Raw genomic sequence first — 21,159 nt, 5'->3', positions numbered from 1 at the left:
ATCATAATCACGCCTCAATTTGGCGGACGAATCACGTGACGGCTAGCTATGAACAAATCTTATCAAGCTCCGGCAACAGCGGAAACCTGATTTTGGGTTTGTTTGGCCACAGACCTTGGCCATAGTTTTGGCTCTAACCTGTGTTTCCTCTCTCTCCTGTTCAAAGTTCGCGTTTTTATCACATTCTCACCGCGAATAATCAATTCCCAAAATTTCAATCGTGGCCGCGTTCCCGTTCATTTTTTAAAGTGCGCGAGTATTCGTTTACTTTCTTCCGTTTAATCAAGCTTTGTTGATAAACTTATTTAGGTGTTCCAATTTACTATTGATGTAACAGCGTCCTTCAACTTCGTGACAATTCTTTGCAAAGCTCCGAGAGCTTGCTGCTTTTGCGGGAGTGTCAGGCTGTCAGGGTATCACGCTTAAATAGTCGTGATTATCCTTCTGATTCGCCCCAAGTGCCATGTAAGTCAGTTTTAACGCTTCCACACCTTTAGTCATCATCCATTTCCGTTCACTCTTTTTCCCTTTCTTCATGTCATGATGCAATGTTGTGGAGGACCAATAGCATGTGATACAATACAAATTCCTAGTCTGTTGCTCACCTCTGGCGTGTCATCGCGATTATCATTGTTCCCGTTTTCCTCATTCTTATTAAAATTCAGACTAATGTGGCTTATACTTTTTTGTTTTGAGTTGGTTGAATTCTGCATTGCTCATAGCTAATTGCGTGCCTTAACCTCATTAATCTACACTTCAGTTGTACGGCATGTTATCAGTATGCAATCGTTTAGCATTTGTCATTAAAGTCATGAAGTTCTTTTAAGTTTAATCCTACCAATTAATTGACAGCTGTGGCAAGAATGTACTTCATTGGAGTCGACCATACTTAGCTGTAAGCAAATATCTCCTTTAGGCTCATGTTAACGCCCAACAGTCGTGTAACATACAACATTCTGACTTGAATGACTTTATCAGTTCAAAGTCTTTAACTGCATCCCTCAGTCATTGTTTTGCTGTATAGCTATGCTCACAGGCCTTGTGCAACTAGTATTTTGTAAGCTGAGTTTTACTTTTAAATTCGTCGAATACAGAACCTGATAGATAGTGAATGAAAAGTATCTCGTTAATTGTAAGTGATCATACCAGGGTTTTTTAGGACCTTGCTGCTTTCTAAAACTAAGATGAAAATTTCAAGGAAAATCATGCATATCTTTCTTCAAGAATACACTTTTTATCTGGGGAAATTTTGCAACTCTCGAATGTTCGTACAGCGTTCTTCCGTAGAACGGCTGTATGGTCAAACCAATTTTCCAAAGCCAATGAATCATTTGAACTGCATTTTGCAATTAAGAGCTAAAATTTTAGGCTCATCCTTAAAGCTCATATCTGCATAAGGAAAGTAATAGCTCCTATGCTGTTTTGAACAAGAAACAGATATTGTGGTTCCTATTTGTAAAATGCAGTCTTCCATTTCATGTCTTATTACTCTGACCGTCAGTCAACCTCTGTTTATGTAGCTCATGTGGTTATATGATTCTCTCTTGTCCCCTTAGTTTTTGTCCAATTTGTTTTCTATCTGTTTAATGAATTGACTTCTAATTATTCTTTGTAAATATTCTGTGCATCATGTAACGATTCCCATCGGCCCAATCATTGAAACTATGCCAGCCCGACACAACAAGACAAGACATAGCCCTATCTTAACCATGCAATATATCGCAATTCGATGTCTTATCGGGCTGCTTTAAAATTTCAATAATTGGCCCGCAGGTGACCTCTTGACAGACTAGGAAGCAACTCCGAAATATGGTTTTCAGTTTTGGTGAAAAATTAATCTTCGTCAGACTATGGAGACCTTTGAAAATGTAGACACAAAGTAACTGAATGCACATTTTTGAAACTAGACATTTTTATTTCTATGCTCCCTTAAAGAAAACGTATTGATATCGTCTGTCTTATGACACCTCCTCTATGAATGATTCAAACACTAGGGAGAGGGAAGGAGGAGAAGCAATAAATGCGAGAAAAAACCCCAGAGAACTGGTTGACTAATTGAAGTCTTTTGTTAAACTTGTTGGTTAAACTTGTACTGAACTTTTTACCTTGTAGGAAAATGAGGCAATTTTGAGCTTGATAGCGACCTATTCTCGCCCCGAAGAACATTCTGCACATTTGCGAGAGACAGATAAAAGGCACAGCTCCTAGGAATTGTATACCTGGATGAGATTTAAGTCTAGACTGTCATCTTGCGTTCAGCAGAAAGGAACCAAACTGCATCAGCTATTGCCAAATTTAATTGGGCAGTTTAATTTTTTACAAGAGAACGTTTGTGAGGATTCCTTCGTAAATTTTCAGGAATTTGCTCTGTACTATGCAGAAAATTTCCTGAAATTTGCACAAAGATGTGCACAACTGTTTTCGTGTAAAAAATTAAATTGCCCCATTAAATTAGGCATTAGCTGATGTGGCTTGGTTCCTCTCAAGCTAAACGCTGTCCAATTGTTTGTCAGTACCAATCTCCTCAAATTTCACCATTTTGCTCTTCCCTTGTTTCAGTCTCTAATTTAGTTGATTCTTGCAAAAGAATTCCTCGTTAGAAAAAATGGCACTCAGAGATTTAGTGGAAGGAGAATGTGGACGAAACAGCTCAGTAGTCAAGCTGACGTCGCATTTTGTACAGGATCAAAGTTTAAAGGATGAAGGAGTACGTCATCCGTTCACTCATGATGACAGCTTCACAACTCAGTCAGAGCAGGTAAGCATTCGACCAATTCATTGTGAGATCCTATGTTCTCTTGTTGATATAAAAAATACACCAATGTCAATTAACCCTTTATTGCATAGCGTTGCATGAAAGCAACAAATGGTTTTCAGCTTTATTTCTGTGCTGGAGTATTAAATTGAATCGAAGCAAGAAATGAGTTTTGAGGAACATTTCAAGTCTGATCTCTTTACTTTAAAAAACCCCATAAAAATCGATTCTAACCGACTCTAATGTCGAAAAAATACTGTACAATGTGGATTTTCCCTCCAAAATCAACGAGTAGCTCATGCAACAAAGGGTTAAAAGTATCAGGATATTTTTTCAATGCATAACAGGACTTAATTACTATGACCATCAGTTACAATTTGTGTAGGCTTTTAGGTACGTGTCAAATATGCAAGAGCTGTGAGGTTTTCTAAAACTTACCGTCTGCTCAGTTCAATTGAAAATGAAGGAGGGTTTTGATTATTTTGAAGAGTTGGCTGTACAGGAAGTACGTAAAGTAACTGTTATCTCTTCATTTCCAACCAGCATTTAAGAAGCTTTTTTATTCAATATATTATCAAATATTTTTTGAGATTTAGTAGATAGAGTTTTGATAAGAAGGGGGCAGGCCTGTCACATCCCATCTCGGGCCCTAGTACCAGTTTTAAGGTCCGGCCCCCAAGCATGGAGGGGGGGGGGGGGTTCCAAGGGGCATCCCCCGAGAAATTTTAGAATTTATACGACTAATCGGATGCATTTTAAAGCTTCCATAAATAATTTTTCCATCAATTTCTGTGGTAAAATATTGTTTTTTTTTTTTTTTTTTATACAAGAAGTATACTTCTTTGAAAATTTAAGAAGAATTCTACAGTGTCCCAGCGTGTTTCTGAAAATCTATTCACCTTTTGCGAAATTTTTAGGGTAAATTTTTCACTTTTTCTTACGAAACAAGGGTTGCTTGTGAATTCGTAGTGATTTTTCACGGGTAACAAGGGCCCTCTCCGGGGTCCAGGCCCCGGTACCAGGGACCCAGTATCCCCCCCTTGTGGTGGGCCTGGAAGGGGGGGCTGATCCAAAACCTTCCCCTCTGTCCGGTCTATTACGTTTTTCTGAAAATGGCAGTCTCATCCTATGTTTTAAGGTTGCGTGTATTTGATCAGGGGTGCACAAACTTCTCGGTCTTGTGTGCAATAATTTGGAGGTTATGAAAAATAGGGAGGCTGACTTGCATTACCTAGTGTAAAAATTGCGAAAATTCGAGATTGGGAAAAAGTAGGAGAATCCAGGGAGTTTCTTACTTGGAAAATTCGGCAGAAAAGTGATTTTCAAATTGGGAAGGCCTCAAATTTTCTATATCTGTACATTTAATATCTGATGATTTCAACATTCCGATTAAGCATTTCAAATGTTGGGTTTTGTCTTGTGTCCTGTGAAGTGACCAAGTTTTAAGTTGTACTTCACAAATTCTGCTAAGCTGTACTTTCTCTCTGTGAAATTATTGCCTTTTCAATTTCAGTTAATACAGCAGTTCTTCGAGGAGACAATGAGCAACTCTCCAACTTTCCGTATGGACTCCTTGATAGCTGAGATGCGCGATTTAGAATCATCTTCGACTGGTGTGACTGGGCCAGTCCAGTCGGCCCCTGTCTCACAACTTGCATTTCAAGAGGACTCCGCTTCCTGGGAAGATCAGTTTTTAGGAACAGGATCACAGTTTCAGGTCAGTTGTCAGCTTTTCCTGCAACACCCTGAGAGGAGCGCTTTTATGCTCAGATTCAAGTTCTACTGTTTGAAGCTTGGAAGTTCAGAGATGTATCAGGCGGGTTGCACGCATTAGGCGCGGCCCCGCATGCCCGCAGGCCGCAGGGCCGCTACCTGGGCATACAGCATTAATGCTGATTCTGCGAGTCGATACTGTACGGCATAACCTCGTGAGGCGCTTCAAATCCCTGGACGATGTGGTGGTTTATTCTAGTTTAGACTTTGTCAAGTACTGTATTGATTGTAATTGTCGGTGAAAAATTGTTTCTCTAGCAAAATATGTTTGGTTTTTTCAGGATGTAAATAGAGACTCAATATGGACATCTGATCCTTGGAAACCTAATAACAACCAAGTTTCAGAATTAGGTTTTGGCCCCTCATGGGCTCAAGATTATTTAGAGAATCAACATGAATTGTAAGTACTGTGCACCAACTCATCATTTCAGTGTACTTTCATTCAATATTTTTTACAATGCTTTTATTACTGCTCAGAGGTTTTAAGATCGGTTTACCTTGAAACCTTACCAAGGCAAACAAATGTGCCTTAGAATGTCAAACGTTGAGTGTTAGCAGGAGGCATGTACATAACAATCAGTGAGTGTGTGCAACTAGAAGGTGCCCTAGTAACGTTTGCTGTTTAAAAAAAAAAAAAAAATTAAAAAACTGGCAACTTTCAAACAGAAAAATTCTTAAACAAACAATAAAAATAAGCTAGAAAATCCTCTCTGTTATTTTTTCTGTAAAAATGGCACTTTCAACTTTTTAAGTTTTTATCACATCATTTGAGTAAAATTTAACAAAAATTTTACCTAATTTTTGCTCTCAACTTGAGTATTTTATGTCACACAGTTTGTAGTTAATTTTATATTTAGCCTCAACATGAGTGATTCTTAGGATTAAACAACATTCCATGTACTATTTACTAAGGAGAACTTTTCTGATTTTGAACAACTGAATATTACATGAAAACAAACAGTTAATTTGGTATGTATTTCTATTTCAGAGAGGACCCAAGAAACGAAATATTTTTGCCTGATATATCTGCCTCTGAAGAATATGTTGAAAAAAGCGGAACCGAATCGGAGCTGCAACAGACTGCCAATGAAGTGGTCTCTGCCTTAGATGATTCAAAATTTACTTACTCCAAGGTAATAAATGAACGATTGTATTATTTGCCTCCTTATTTTATATTATTTTCCTGCAGAAAAGGTGCCGAACATACTTGTAGAAAATATTGACTCTTAGTTCTAAAGCGGACAATCCTATGTAGCAAGTGAAATGGATGAGGATTGGTGAATATTTTCACCATTTTTAAGAAAATTGTCTTTAAAATTATAAAATTTTCAACACATCTAAGTACTGCTACTTTGTTTTAGTTCTTTCTTACCATAATAGTGTTTCAGCTCCTAAGTTTAAAGGGCGCAGAATTGTGTTTAGTTCCTATACCAATGTTTACAATGCAGGTGTAAGCTTTTTATATGTTCTCAAAAAATACCACCGGAAGAATTTGGCTATATTATACTAGCAAGCATGCCAAAAAATGCAGCTGAAATTGCGCTTGCATTAAAGGCAGCTTCATATAGCTCTAGAAGTCGGGAAGCGTCTTGAAATAAAGATTGTTAGCAGAATTGTTTTATCTAAGAGCCACATAACTGTCATATATATAATCATAAAATACAAAAAGTATACTACTATACTATACTATATTTAAAGCCTTCATTTATAAACATGGTAAATTAGTCATTCAATTATCTTATTTAGGAAGGGTACATTGTTAAAAGAAATTTCATCTTAAAAGGTACTCTGCTTCCTGTAATTGGACATCAGTTTTCTAGTCCTAAATTGATTTAACCTACTGATTCTGCCCACAGTTCATGAAATTCATGCGACAAATTGGTGATGGCGGAGTGTCTGTCCAAGATGGAGCTGTTATACACCACGACTTACAAAATAATTTAGAAAATAGCAATGAAGTAGCAAGTTTGTGGTCGCAAGAGCACTTACAAAATTCCTCTTCCATAGATAAACAAATTATCGAGGACAGTAGAGAATGGTCTGAAGATTTCGCTGCACATCCAGGTGTGAATAATTATCATTTTGTATGGTCTTCACCTTACCTTTTTGAAAATGTTCTAACCTACTTTTTGTAGGATCCATCTATTATCTATTACTCTATAATAAACAGAACAAGATAGGTAAACAAGGTTAAAATATACAAACACAACCCTAGATGTTTCAGAGCTGCATAGCTCCATTTTGTTCTGTTTATTATCTTCTTGCCTTCCCTCTGAAGATGTGTACAACTGTTGAAGCAACTTTTCTACAACTAAACAGAATTTTCATTTTTTCTGAGTTGGGCAGGAACGTTGGAAACAAAGTCATTCATTTGGACCGAGCTCTCCAAAGTTGCACCAAGTCGCATTTAGGACTAGCTTTTAATTCAACAAGTCACAAATTTTGTTTCGCCAAAAATTCCAGGACAAGCAGATATACTTATTTCGATAGTGAAAACAGCTGTTAAACTTTGTCCTTAACATTAAGTCTGATGGCAAATAAAACTTAAAACTTCTTTTCTCAATTCAAACGCAGTGCAACTTGGTGCGACTTGATAAACTTTGTTCATTTGTATCTGAACATCAAATATGAAATTAATGAAAACATGTCATCAAAGAGGGCACCCTATCAAATCTTTTCACAGAACCTGTTGAATAGACATAAACGTAAATATTTGTTATAAATGAGAAGCCATTTTTTCTTTTTATCATTCAAATTGGTCGAATCCAACTTCTTGCTTCCCAAAAAAAAAGCAGTATAAGAATCATTTATCGCAGAAAACCTGAATTGTAAGACAGATGATTACATTTTGATCAAATAAAATTTTCTTCCAATGCTCAGGAGTTGGAATTTAAATGTGTGTTCCAGTGCTTGATCTCTGATCCTGTCCGATTCTCCAATCGCTTATCTTAATTTGAAGATTTTCCCTGAGGGTTAAGCAGTAATGAATTTTCTTCATCCATTTATTAACTTCATTAATATTTTTATGTATTCCATTGTATTTACGCCAGATTTCCAGTCCACGAAACAGCAAGGTGATGAAAAATTCTCACAACAGTTGTGGAAAGAACTCAGTGAGCGATGGGAGAAAATGCTCAATGTTGAGGAGGAATCTGAGTCCTGGAACTCGGAGTTCACTAATTTCAATTCATTCAAGGTAATTCGTTTTTTTATTTAGGATAACAAAAGATAAATGCGACCGTCCATGAAACAAAGAAAAGCTGTAGTGCTTGGAGCAGAAATTTTTTAAAGTTTGTTGAAAGAGTTTTGTTGAAAAATCGGATGGCTGTCACGAGTTTGGTCTGAAAAGAGGTTGATGCAAATTTGACCTTTCCCTTCCTTATTTTGGGTTTATGTATCAAAAGCGAATTTTCAGGGGCATCTTTTCCCCAAAAGTTTTTTCAGACCTTGTTCAGTGGCTCATCGTAAAAACTTTTTTCTTGTTCAGGAGTTAATTTCCATATAATCTTTTGCGTGACTCTTTTCCTATTTAAGTTACAAAGAAATAGCATGTGACTTTTCTCTGACAAAGAAGTTTGTTTGATAAATCTGTATGGCCCCCTTTTTTACCTCTATATTTTCTTTCTCTAAGCCTTTTCTTGCACTGTTTATTCTTTTTCTTCTATTTCTAACAAGTGTTGGTCAACTTATGCGTGTCGCATCATCCCATTTAAACCCAAAAAGTGAAAGTACTTAAACTCTCTACGTACCAAAATTCTACTTTCAGTCAGCGTGAAATGCATTTTAATTTATCTCTCCGCTTCAAAAGCATGGCTCTAGCAAAACATGTACATCTGGTATTGCAAAGGTAAACACATGTTCTATAGTCTCTTCTACTCCGTTTTTTGTGTCACTGCTTTCATAAGCCAGAACTTCTGGCACTTCTGTCCTCATCAAAAAGACTTCTCTTTTCAAATACTCATCTCTCAATACCCAGTGCACAACTAACCATTTCCCTCTAACACATTTCCACTCTTATCCTTCTCCTAGAAACAGTTTTCCCTTGTGTTTAAGGAATACACTTTTGCGCCTGAAAACCCGGTAGTCAATGATAAAGACGCATTTGAGGAGGGGAAGAAGAAACTTGAGGCTGGAGATCTACCCTCAGCAGTCTTGTGCTTTGAAGCTGCAGCGCAACAACAGCCAGAAAATGCGCAAGTTTGGCAATTACTTGGAACAACTCAAGCGGAAAACGAACAGGTTTGTAGCAACTCAGTTCCTAAGTATATGAGAATGAGATAAAGTTTTCGTTGATTACAGCCAAAGGCTCATATAACTTTGACGTTAGTTGCTAAGCTGACCCACAGTGTTTATGGTAAATAAAATAGAAACACAGTAATACACATCTACCGCAATTATGTAGGATGCGTTCAGCTCCTTCAATTTTTTACTAGAAATTTATGATATTACTTAAATCATAAAATTGATAGAGTTGAATCATAAAGCGTTGATAATGAGCCGTGAAGGGCAAAAATTACTTTTGTTTAACTTTTAGCTGCAGCCCGAGCCATGATATTCTGGAATTGAAATTTTATATTAACACTTTTTGACAGAGATGGAATTTTGCATGGCAAAACCAGCTACCCAGGTATGGAGCAAACTCACTGCGGTAGAAAATTTGCTTCCAATCTCAGTGAAATTATGCTTATGGATTATACAACAATTTTCTGTGTGGCTGACTGCGAATATGATACTAATATACAGTTGATGCCAGATGCTATCTATGCTATTTTGCAGGGGTGCAAATATTCCTAAATGTTGGTTGGTGCAAACAGTCGGCTTGTTTGGTCATTCGTTTGGGATTTTCTCGAAAAAATTCTTCTAATTAGTCTACTGACTCAGCCTAAAGCCCCAGGTATTAGGCTTTTTTGTTTGTTTTGTTTGCACTCATTGCCCTCATAAGTCAGTAATAAAAGACTGTGTATCACCATCTTTCCCTTACTCTGTTGTAGGATCCGCAAGCTATCAGTGCCTTAAGAAAATGTCTTCAATTAGACCCCAAAAATTTGACAGCCTGGATGGGGCTGGCTGTAAGTTGTGCAAATGAAAACTTCCAGAATCAAGCCTGTTACGCCTTGAAGGTACATTTTTCCTTTTATTCAAAACATTATAATCTTGACAAAAATTTAGAACTTTTTGTCTATGTTCTGCCATTTTTTCAAGTTCTTAATCTTTTTATAGCACCAGTGTTTTGATCACCTAATCCCTGTTAGAAATGCTAAAACAGAAAAAAAACTCATAAGAGTTTGTCCTTATGCTAGCATTACTTTTCAGTTATACAAGTAACAATGTTCGGTTTTAGGATTATAGATAGGCATATTATGGATGAGAACATGTTACTTATCCTTTTTCTCCGGAAACAATATTTATTCTATGATCATTGGTGTAGTTAAAATGTTACACATCTAGAGTTTCATAGAAGTTGTTAAAAAGTGCATCAGTTCTGCTAGTTGCCCAATTTGAGTCACATTAGACACCTCCAATGAATTGTTTGTCTCTCTTCATGTTTAATTCGATTCTAGGTATGCCAAGGAAAGTAACAAGGGGTGAGGGATCAAAATGCCCCAGGAGAGTCAATTGTGGAATGGAAATGAGAGTATTCCTCAAATTTATTGGGAAATCTCCGGGGGTTGTAAAATCACCTAATCTTGCCTCTCTTGAGGCAAATATTTGTGTACCTATTGTAATTTAACCATTTATCTCGGCAGAACTGGAGTGCAGTTGTAATTGTTTTCTTTTTTCTCTTTTCTGTGCGTCTGACAGGATGAAAACATTTGTTAAAGATTTAAATTCATCTCCTTGCTTTTTTTTTGTTACAGGAATGGATCAGGAACAACCCCAAGTACTCAAGTTTAGTACCACCAGGAAGCTCAAGTCCAGATCAGATGAATGTTCTAACTTTAATGTCAAAGTATGTTTTCTGCCTCTTTTCTTTGAACATGCCCACAACCTTTTTTTTGATAATGAAAGAAGTAACTCAGTTTTTGAAAGCTGATTAATGCATTCAAATCCTTTTTGTTATTTAAACGGTGGGCTGAGTTTAGAATCTAGTACTTCGATCATATTTTGCTGCTAATGTAATCTTCTGCTTTCAGCACTGAACAACTACTGTAGTTTTGCAGATTTTTTTTTAACTATTAATAATACTCTACTTTAAAACTTGGATTATATTTCAGGGTGTCTGTAAGTCTGAATAACCGGAAAAACTGAGAACTATCAAAGACTTTCATTAGGTCTGAGAAAGTCAAAGAACTTTTTAAAAAAGACTAAATTTGAATAAGCTAGAAAACTTCAGTGCTGTCTGCAATTTTAGGCCTTGTCCACATGAACGCGGTTCGCGGAACTTAGTTCGGGGAACTTGTTCCCAGAACAAGTTTTAGCTGAGCTAAAACTTATTCCTCCAAACCCCGAAACTTCTCCTGTACTTCGAGCTTCTGTGTCTCTTTTTTTGTGTATTTGTTGCTTTTGTTTTTTACGTCCTTTATGTCTTGTTGTTCGTTTTTGTTACTCTCGCGGCCGTAGTAATCTGTTATTTTGCAATAATTGTATAGTTTTATATTGAAGCTCCGGTTCCAGTTCGGTGAACTCGTGTGGACAGCATGCTCGTTTTAAGGAACAAGTTTCGGGAAACTGAGCAGTTGGTCGAATAAGTTCCTCGAACCATGCTCGTGTGGACAGGGTCATAGTAATGTGAATGATAAATACCTGAAGGATTAAAGGATACCTGATAAATATCTGATAAGGACCTGTGCTCATGTTTCTGCCATTAGGATTGAAATTAACGCCAACAATTTTTCATTGTCCTAAGCGTGTACATTAAATATGTGAATTGTTAGGAAGTTGTTATGCTAAATTGATTTTTTAATAAATTGAGGTTTATTTTTCGGGCTTATAAGTCAAAATCTGCCAAGGGTTTTAACTTAATCGATATCGATGTAATATATCGCACATCAGTTCAACTTTAACAAGAGCCCTGGATGAATCATCCTAAGAATTCTTGATCTAAGAAGCAGGTCACCATTACAGGGGTGAAAGAACTCATACTTGTATAAAAAATAGGAGATTTTTTTCTTATCTATCTACCCTTGCTGTTGAGTTGGAAGTTGTCGGAGATTCTGCGATATATTCTTATGCCTTTCTTATTTTTATCCAGGGATTTACATGATGAAATAAAGAGTATATTTTTCAAAGCTGCCCGTCAGAGCCCTACCAATGACATTGATGCGGATGTCCAGTGTGGCCTTGGTGTCCTATTCAATCTGAGCTATGAATACGACAAGGCCATAGAGTGCTTTAAAACAGCTCTTCAGGTCCGACCAAATGTGAGTATTTTCAGGAGTACATTTTGCTCTCAGTCTGAAGCCGCTCCCAGAAGTCCCTGAATGTTAGTTTGATTATTTAGATTTAGGAGCAAGCTCAGACAATTTTAATGGGTGTCAATACAGGGTAGAATTAGGGATAATGAAGGAAGTGTCAGGGAAAAATTGTTTAGTCACCTTTATTTGCTTTCTAGAATGAGTTTGATGTTTCTAAGAAGCAGATTTTGCATGAAAATTATTTAAAATTATGTCTTTTTAACCATTTGGCTTACCTTCAATCGTCAGGAAATTTCTCAAAAATGTGACAGGGAAATTAAAGAAATTTCATTTTCTAAATTCTGTGGCAACCTTGCGCTTTGTTTTGTACTCTTGTCTTGTGGTCCATTTTGACTTGAATTCTTTTTAACTCTACTGAAACCAGTAAGACTGCTTAATTTTGAATTCCAAAATGCGTTTTATCTTTATACTGAAGCATTCTTATGCTTTCTTGAAAGAAATTCTGAAAAAGGCGAGAATTCAAAGTAAGTACCTTTTTTTGGTTTCTGACAGTATTAACATTACAAATGTAAAGCTTTACTCTAAATGCAATTAGCTTTTTATGTCTGCCGCCTAAAACTTTTTTGGATACATTCTCTTAAAGTATTTATACATTGTCAAAGTACTATCTCATTTTCTTTGTCATTGTCTTTGCTCTTCATTTTAATTTCAGGATGCTAAACTTTGGAATCGACTTGGAGCCACCCTGGCAAATTCAGAAAGATCAGAGGAGGCAGTAGATGCTTATCACAATGCTTTACAACTTGCTCCTGGCTTCATACGAGCGCGATACAATCTAGGCATAACGTGCATTCATCTGAAAGCATACAAGTGCGTTCTCTCTACATAGTCAAATATTTTCTCATCTAAAGTTTGGTTTCTTACTGTATTCTCATATTAAGCCGTGTGTTTAAACTGCAGTTGTCAAGTTTTCAAGTTTTGAAAAAATTATGGTCACAGTTTTCAAAGCTGTGCATTTTGTTGTCTGTGAAGCAAATAGGCTCTCAGTGAGGAGTCAACTATGGAGGGAATCCTCCTCTACAAAATGAGCTGTAGAACTTTAACATTTAAAGGAAACATCAATTGAGTAAAAAATATCGTAAAAGAAGACCACATTTGTTGTTTTTACAGAGGACATTTTTAAGGCATAAAATAAACTACTGAGCTAACATAAAATAGTTAGAGCGATTGAAATAAATCATAATATGATTACTGTTGAATTTTCGATGATTTTTCTCAAAAAATAAATATTCAGTAACTTGCAAAAATGCAATTAAACTGATTCTGAGAATAGCTATCCTGTTCTTCGAAAGTTCGGTAGAAGAATAGCTTTATTAAGACAAAGGTCAGTATTATCCAGCCATTTGTTGATATTCTATTCATGACCTGAGTTGAAAAAACAATTGAATGTTTGAAAATTTAAATATTTTCTGTGAAAAAAATTAATAGCCAAGCAATTGATGATTACAGAGAAGCGGCGGAACATTTGCTCCAGGCTTTGAACTTCCAAGCAGCTGGAAGAGGAGTTGTTGGCAATAGTGGTTCAACCAGCATGTCTGATTCAATATGGGCAACTCTTAGACTCGTACTATCCCTCCTGGAAAAAGTTGACTTAATACCTGCAGTTCAAGATAGGTAAGGCCTTTTTTCTTGCTTTCAAATCAAGTTCTCAACAAAGAGGAGAATCAGCCAATGTAAGACGTTGGCGACAGAAGCTCCTCCAGTCAAAACTGATTATTGGGTTGGCTCCTTGGCTAGCTATCAGTTACTGATGAATTTCTGGAACGAATGTCGACTATTTCTTGAGTCAGACTCAAAAATCTAATGATGTTTGAATCTTCAGTAAGAAATATGTCTCTGAGATATTTTGAAGGGTTAAAAGATCATAACTTGAGAATGAATTGATTCATCAGTGCATAGTTTGAAATACGAATGTAAGTCATTGACACGGCATGCTGACCCAAAATTTATACTTCTTGGTCACCAACAGCTGACGCCATTGCAAGGAATGAAATATCAGGAATTTTATTTTGAAAACTTGCCCTGTCTTATTCTGAAAAAATTGCAGGAGCAATATTCTGTTTCTTATTCCAGGGTTGCTGCCTGTTAGGGAAACTTGTTGGGGAATTATATTTTGTACTCAGAGAATTTTGAATTAACACAGAAAATACCCCCTTGTATGAATACATTTTCGATTGAGGGAGGAAAGTAGCTTATGAGAAAAGTTTAGTTCAATTTCGGAAAAATCGGCAAATATTCTCAACAGATCTTGAGAGTTGGAAGCTTCAAAGATATCCTTCATCTTGATGTGGTTATAATATAGTTGTAAAATTTTAAGAGAAGGATTTTTGCTGTTTGTCCTGTATCAAACAGAAATCTTGCACTTAAGAACAGGAATCTCTCCTGTGTAAGAGTAATATCAACATTCCTCCTTTAATTATAATTTTGAATTTCTGTTTTTAGGGACTTGAGCAGGCTGAACAAGGAATTTGACCTAGAATAATTCATCCGGCTAAAATATCCCCCCCTAAGGACCCAAGTGTAGAATAATGAGTGGCTCAAAGGTAAGGATTGCTCAAAGAGCAATCAATGGATTGATAAATTATCAGTTGAAGCTCGAGGTTTATGTGTAGGTATTCAAATTTATCTTGGGTCCTGTCTTCTTTCCCCTTTGAATGTTATTTCGTTTATCTGTTTTTTATTTTAGTTTTATCATCTTGATCGCATAAAACAGTGCAAGATTTTTTCATTGTCAATGTTCTGGAATCATTTTTAACCGGCTGATGCACTCAGTCAATGTGTAAATTTATTGTATTGAAACCTTATGTTAATTGCATGATGCCTGACAGCTGTAACATCTAGGTCCTGAAGTCTATGCAGTCACAAAGGTTTTATACACTGATTCTGAATTTTTAATATTCAACTGACATCTATATCCATGCATTAACATCAATTATAAAGTGTAAAACAAGGATATGTGCGGTGAGATAATGTTTCAGAAACACAAGTATGAGCTATGTTTTGAATTCTCACCAGCAAAAAATGGTCTGTGGACCTCCCACACACGAACACTTTTCGATCTGTATCCTTCGTAATTTAGTGGTCGAACCCATGTAAGTAAAAGCTCATCATGAGTGACTGAATGAACTCTGAAATCCAATTCCTCAGTGTAAAAGAAGAAGCCCATTGAAATGACACCATCCAATGAATATATGAACTCAAATAATTAAAGACTGACTAGAGGCTCCTACCATTCTCAATTAGAAATTTTTTCTCTGAGGGTTTTCAGTTAAAGCTAAGTGTGTAGTACATTCACTGCTACGATGGTCTCTCAGAATAAGCACTCTAACCTCTGGAAGGTCACTGCTCCTTTCTGTAAAAAATGTCATCGCACACAAGCTAATGAGAAATTAATGTCATAGTAAATCTCATCATTTCATTGTCTCAGTGTTTCTAGCCAACTGTTTAAATAAATGTCCCTCACAGGTTGATTAGGTGAGGTGAAGATGGAAGTCTTCTAATACACCCCTCCCCGCAAATGATATGTCATGATTTTACTCAGTTTTAAAGTGACCTCTCCAGTGGTGAATGTGTCATCAGTGTCCATTAGCTGTTCCTTTAAAGCCAGTCTAGAAGGCCCATGCCCTGAAAGTTTTTAGAAAAAGTTTTTTAAATTTTTAGAACTAAAGGTTTCAATTTTTTACCCTGTTTTCACGAGTGTAATTTCTGAAATTTCTACCTTCATGCAGTTAATTCAAATACTGCATCTCTTTTTATTTTTTTTAATGTAATTGACGTTCTTGTGAAAACAGGCTATAACATGTATATTTTTATTAATTTGTACGTAGGATATTATTTCTTAAATATAGGTATTTTATCGTAAATCCATGTCATTGGCTCAACGTGGATTAAGGATTGTTCAGTTATATTTGCTTAACCCTGCAGCAATCCAATGTGAATCGTTCTTAAATTGTTTGTGTGATGACTGTCGAAAAATCTTCTCTAGTTTAGAAGCATCAGGGAAGAGTGAAAGGGGCCTTTGGATATGTTCACTTCATCCTCAAAAGCATAAATACAGCCAAAGTTAAAGCGCCAAATGAATACTAATGAAAGAGCATTCTGCTTTTTTTGTTGCTCTTTACATAAAGAGTGAACTGGTGGCTGAAAATTAAAGCTGTCAATCAGATTTTATACAAGACCAATCTCTATCGCAGAATACTGTGAAAAAGAAGAAAAAGCTTTGGAAAGATCTTGAAAATCTTCCAATTTTATGCCTTATGAAGTTTACGAAAAAAATTCATTTGGCTCCTTAAAATCGAACTTACTGGTTAAGGTGGCTCCCAGAATTTTAGGGCACCTATAGAACACTGATATGATTTGATTAGATTTTGTTAATTCTAATTCATTCAGAGGTTTTGCTCGGTTCACTCATTCCTCGTTGTAAAGTGTTTTCACGGTAGAGTTCTGATTGAAATGAAAGTTAATATTAGTCGTTGAGTCAAATGTGCTTGCCCAGTCAATGATGATAATTAGTTAAGATTCTGACTGGGCCTCTTTTTTTTAAAATTTTTGACTGTTCCGTAATTGTTTAAAATGTTTTTTTTTTCTTCTTTTTTTGGAAATGAATCTTTAATGAAATACCCTCAAGTATGATCAATTCATTTCCTTCTTTGTATGTTATGATCTGAAGGAGGAACCTCCGCTCATCATGATTTTTTTTTTCTTTTTAAAGAACTTTTTTTTCAACTTATTAGTTTCTTTTTTTTTTTTTTTGTTGAGTTTCATCCAGTTAATTTATGTTTTATAAAAGTTGTTTCATGAAACTGTTAAGATCTTAGTCAGTGAGTTTATTAACTCTGGAAAATGACTTTCTTGAAAGATCACCTTTTTTTGTTATTCTATTATGGCGCAAGAAAGTTTGGCCCAATAAAGTTGTATATTGGCTTATTGGCCTTTATACTCAGTTCTATGATGTTCACTGAAAAGGTTGTGTGAAAAATTGAGTAGTCAATGGAAATTCATTGTTTCGAAGAGTTGTCCTATTCTGCATTTCTAGGCAATGAAAACTAATCCAGGTTTCGGAGAAATGCGTATGTTATACCACTATTTAACTGAACTTTTTTTCTTTTTCATTCCTGAAATTATTTTTGTCCCTCGTTAGAGTGTGGAATTCTACTTAATGTGCACGTACTATACAGTTTCAATCAGAGTATTCACACGTCTATTTTTTTTTATTTTATTTATTTATTTTATTTTCATTTTTGTTTTCTTCTACCAACGAAGTATCACATCTTTTAGTGTGTTATTTCTACTTACTCAATTGAAGACATTAAAAAAATTAATGAATGATTCATAATAGGTGTTGAAATGAAATAAAAAATGGTGGTTTGATTAATTTTTTTTTGGATGCATGATCCGTATATTCAAGCACTAATTGAATTCAGTACTGGCTCTTTAGTTCCCCTTGCATCATTCAACCACCAATTTTGGGACAGGATTTCTTGTTAAAAGGTTTCTAACTTTCTGTTTTTTTTCTACTTCTTCAAAGTAAAGTTTTCTTCATTGTGTTTTTTTTTCTTTCTTTCTTTTTTCGACTTTTGGGTACTTATTTCTATAGAATAAATCCATCAGCTCTCAATAACTTGCAGTTTAATATTCCAGCAAGCAAGCAGGTACATATCTACACTCAATCGTCTCCTTCCTTTATTTATCTATTATTTTTCATAAATATTTTAGTGCTGCTCAATATATCTCATTTTTCACAGCTCCTGTCAAATTTTTGCCCTTAATTTCCTGTAAATGTCAACCTCAAACTATTATGGTAAATTTTTCTCTTGAATTTCCCCTGAGATTGAATGTTGTATTTTATAGCTCTTCTTATTTTGTAGAAAGCTTAACTTTCGTATCCTTCTTTTTGTTCATTTTTCTCTTCTTTTTTCCCTGCTTTTGTTCAATTTTTTGCGATAATGATTTAAGCTACAACCTCAAAGCAATTGGTTTTTGTTCTGATTTATTTCTGTTTTTCAGCTTTATCAAGTGTTTTGCAAACTATCTCTTTGCACCTATCGTTAAATATTTTCTTTGGTTGGGCTTAAGAAGGCTGAGGTAGGTCGTAGGTTCCCCTGATCTTGATTAGCCCTTCTTCAGCCCATGATTTTGATAAAAATTGTTCTCATGTGTTTACTTTTTTATTAATATTATCAATAATCTTTTATAGTTGCTGGATTTTATCTTTATCCCAGAAAAATTTCATTGACGAAGCAAGTTATCACTGCCTGATTACTTTTGACTTTTTTTTTTAGCTTTTTTGCCGTTTTAAGAATATTTTGGTTCATTTTGTTTCACCTGTGGCAGAAAAGGGATTGTCTCTTTCTGTAAGACATCCAATCGAATGATTTCACTTTGAAATGTTATGTCACCCAATTGATATAAACGTAAAAAAATTGTATATTACAATCAGGAAGAATATCTGAAAGTATTAGTTTACTTAGAAATTCTAGTGTGTTTTTTGCTTTTAAATCCATGAAATTTAAAGCGATGAATAAATTATCCACTCATCTAGTGAATGCAATTCTACTCGTAGGCCATCAAGCGTTATAAATGTGTGCCGAATTTTTCTAATGCTATCTTTTTTGTTCATTTCACAAAGAAATTTTTTTTTTGTAAGTTTGTGACTCCAAAGTCTTATCCTTGAACTGAAGAAGTATCCAATTATGCATAAATGATTTTTGAGCCAAGCGTGTAGTCAGCAAATCGATAACCTATTTGAAAAGTATCTTGAGTTTCTTTGCGCATCAGCAATCGGCATGTCTAATCGTTCTATGTTAATTCCATTCTTGTCATGAGACGAGTTCTTTTAGTGTCTCATATCAGTGAATTTTTTCTCTCTTAAAACATTGATGTGGAATTATATTGTTCTCTCTCATTGTCAGTTTAATATGTTTAGTAAAATATCCCTTTGTTTAATCAGGCTTGTTTAACATGGTTCATGTGGCCTTTGAGAGAGCTTGAAAAGTGCTGAATTTTGAATTGTTGAATTATAACTTTGAAAGTGCTTTTTTTAGAAGGTGCTTAAAAACTGCTTCATTTTTAATTACTCTTTACTCATTGTCAGCAGTGACATAAAGAAAAATTTAATGTTGAAGATATTGTTTTGAAAGACGTTTTAATGACAAAAGCATTCGCAATCTATCTTCAAAGAGAACCAAAAATTACTAGTTTGGACTCACCAAGACTTGCGGAAAAAAAACTGTCCGTTTAGAAGAAAACCACAAGAAATGTTTTGAAAAATGCTCGAAAATTTTCGAAAAGTGTTTGATTTTTTATGCTTAAAGCTGCCTGAACTATGTTTAGCTTGTAGCTCCCAGAACGTAAAATACCACACTAGGAAGTTGCACGAAAATTGGTATTTTACTTTAACATATTGCGAGGTCTACATTATTGGTCATCAAGTAGGTAAATTTGCCCCTCCCCCCCTCCAAAAAAAAAATAAATAAATAAATAATGAAAAATCGAATTCTTTCAATTTTTTGCTAACATTTTCTTTGGCATTGATGAAATGCAATAGTGAATTCCCTTCCTTTTGTGCGCTCCTCTTAAATGATTTCCGGTGGAGTTTAGAGACGTAAATGACCACTGCACCCCTACAATTTCAGCGGAGAGTTAAAAGTTGTTTTACTTATTTGTACTTGTACTGATACAAAAGCGAGTATCACCTGTGGCGAAAATCAGTCGAAGTATTTACATTCTTACCCTTTTTTGCATTCTCTCCTTCCCCCTCCCCATTCCCACTCACACAGATCCATCCCAGGTCCGCCCCCTTCTCATTAAAATTTGGTTCTGTACATCAGTTTACCTTCATTTGTCTATCTTTTTTGAAATATTTATGTCAGTGTTTTAAAACATGTATCACTCTTAGTATCTGACCAATGAAATAGTTTGTATCTTATTCTTTTAATTGACTTTTATTCGCGTGCTCAGAAATGAAACGTAAAAATGTAGATCCTCCCCTTTTCATGATCCCCTATTTCAAGATAAGAGAAACTACCACAGGATGGTCTGCTTATACCTGGAGTATGTATCTCTCTTTCACCCTCTTTTTGTTATTTATACACAGCCCTTATGGTTTTTTTTTTAAATCAACCCGTCATTTTCTGCCCGTTTTCAGCCGATTAAGTATCATTTTACCATGATTATTATACTGGAATATTTTATTTGCTCTTAAATATGATTTATGTATTGAATAAACTATTTAAAAAGCAATAAAAGCTTCTTTTCTTTCTTTGACCTTTGTATAAATCTTTAAATGAGTGAATTAGAAATGCCTCAAAAGTGAGGGTGCGTGGTGGCACCCGCCACGCACGTGCTCCAATAAATTAAAGTGGCAGGTCTCAGCTTAGATTGCGCGCGAAATTCAAAATGACGCGTAGCCATACGCGTGCGCCTATGTTTTACTCGTGCACCTTTTACCAGCGCAAAGCGCAACGAGTCGGAAGTTCCTAAATCAGAAGCGTGCGCAATTCGAATGACGGACGATTGTTCTGGGAGCGTTCCCGCGACACAGTTAAATTGTTCCAGCCTCAGCTCTGTTCGGTCTGCTTTCGTCCGCGAGCGCGGAGTGCAATCCAGATTGAAAGATGCAATCCAGGATTTGGAGGATTGGCCTACCAGCGCGGAAAAGTGTAGACGCTCGTGAAAAATCCCCGCATCATTCAAACTTTCGCACGCCTCTGATCAGGCCCGCCACATCCCATCTCGGGCCCTAGCCACTTTTAAGGTCCGGGCCCCAAGCACGGAGGGGGGGGGGGGGGTCCGAGGGGCATCCCCCGAGAAATTTTAGAATTTATACGACTAATCGGACGCATTTTGAAGCTTCCATAAAGAATTTTTCCATCAATTTCTGCGGAATAATTATGTTTTTTTTTTCTACTTTCAGCACAAAATACTTGCGAATTGTTGCATTCAAAACATCTGGAAATTTTTATTTTTTTTTTGGGGGGGGGGGGGCATATGATACTATTTTCAGTTCTATGAGGGCCAGGCCCCCCTGGGCTCCCCCTTCGTTTGTCTATGGCAAGGGAGTTGAGCCATGAGCCATTGAAGTCGAGGATGCCCAGACTGGAGACTCTTAGCATCTGACGACGGAAGAAAATGAAACGCAGTTACTAAAAATATCCCTCTGTACTGAAAATCTTGAAAATAGGTAAAATTTTCCAAGAAGTAGACTATTTGGAAAAT

At 35.9% G+C, this 21,159-nt stretch overlaps 1 protein-coding gene across 3 annotated transcripts; it reads left to right on the top strand.

Annotated features, from left to right (window-relative positions):
* Positions 1–105: 105 nt before the first annotated feature.
* Positions 106–20,189, top strand: Pex5 (peroxisomal biogenesis factor 5). 3 transcript variants are annotated; one of them, XM_019055214.2, is made up of 14 exons: positions 106–465; positions 2,560–2,758; positions 4,269–4,472; positions 4,810–4,928; positions 5,517–5,661; positions 6,385–6,592; positions 7,579–7,724; positions 8,558–8,767; positions 9,520–9,648; positions 10,387–10,478; positions 11,721–11,889; positions 12,596–12,753; positions 13,393–13,557; positions 14,386–20,189. In XM_019055214.2, exons 2-14 carry the CDS (start codon positions 2,606–2,608, stop codon positions 14,423–14,425), a joined length of 1,938 nt encoding a protein of 645 aa, XP_018910759.2. In that variant the 5' UTR covers positions 106–465; positions 2,560–2,605; the 3' UTR covers positions 14,426–20,189. The 3 variants fall into 3 exon arrangements, with proteins under 3 accessions (XP_018910759.2, XP_018910776.2, XP_018910767.2); XM_019055231.2 differs by having other exon boundaries at positions 108–465; positions 8,582–8,767; XM_019055222.2 differs by lacking the exon at positions 106–465 and adding an exon at positions 557–895.
* The last annotated feature ends 970 nt before the right edge of the window (positions 20,190–21,159 follow it).

Source organism: Bemisia tabaci, chromosome 1, assembly GCF_918797505.1.
Source record: "Bemisia tabaci chromosome 1, PGI_BMITA_v3".
In the NCBI taxonomy this organism is placed as follows: domain Eukaryota; kingdom Metazoa; phylum Arthropoda; class Insecta; order Hemiptera; family Aleyrodidae; genus Bemisia; species Bemisia tabaci.
This window is presented reverse-complemented; position numbering and strand designations above follow the sequence as displayed.

Bases quoted from the DNA above. Each gene is read 5' to 3' on its own strand.
- Pex5 (XM_019055214.2), top strand. From the start codon at position 2,606: ATGGCACTCAGAGATTTAGTGGAAGGAGAATGTGGACGAAACAGCTCA. The intron at 8,768-9,519 runs GTTTGTAGCAAC...ACTCTGTTGTAG, and splicing joins CTCAAGCGGAAAACGAACAG to GATCCGCAAGCTATCAGTGC. The intron at 12,754-13,392 runs GTGCGTTCTCTC...TGATGATTACAG, and splicing joins ATTCATCTGAAAGCATACAA to AGAAGCGGCGGAACATTTGC.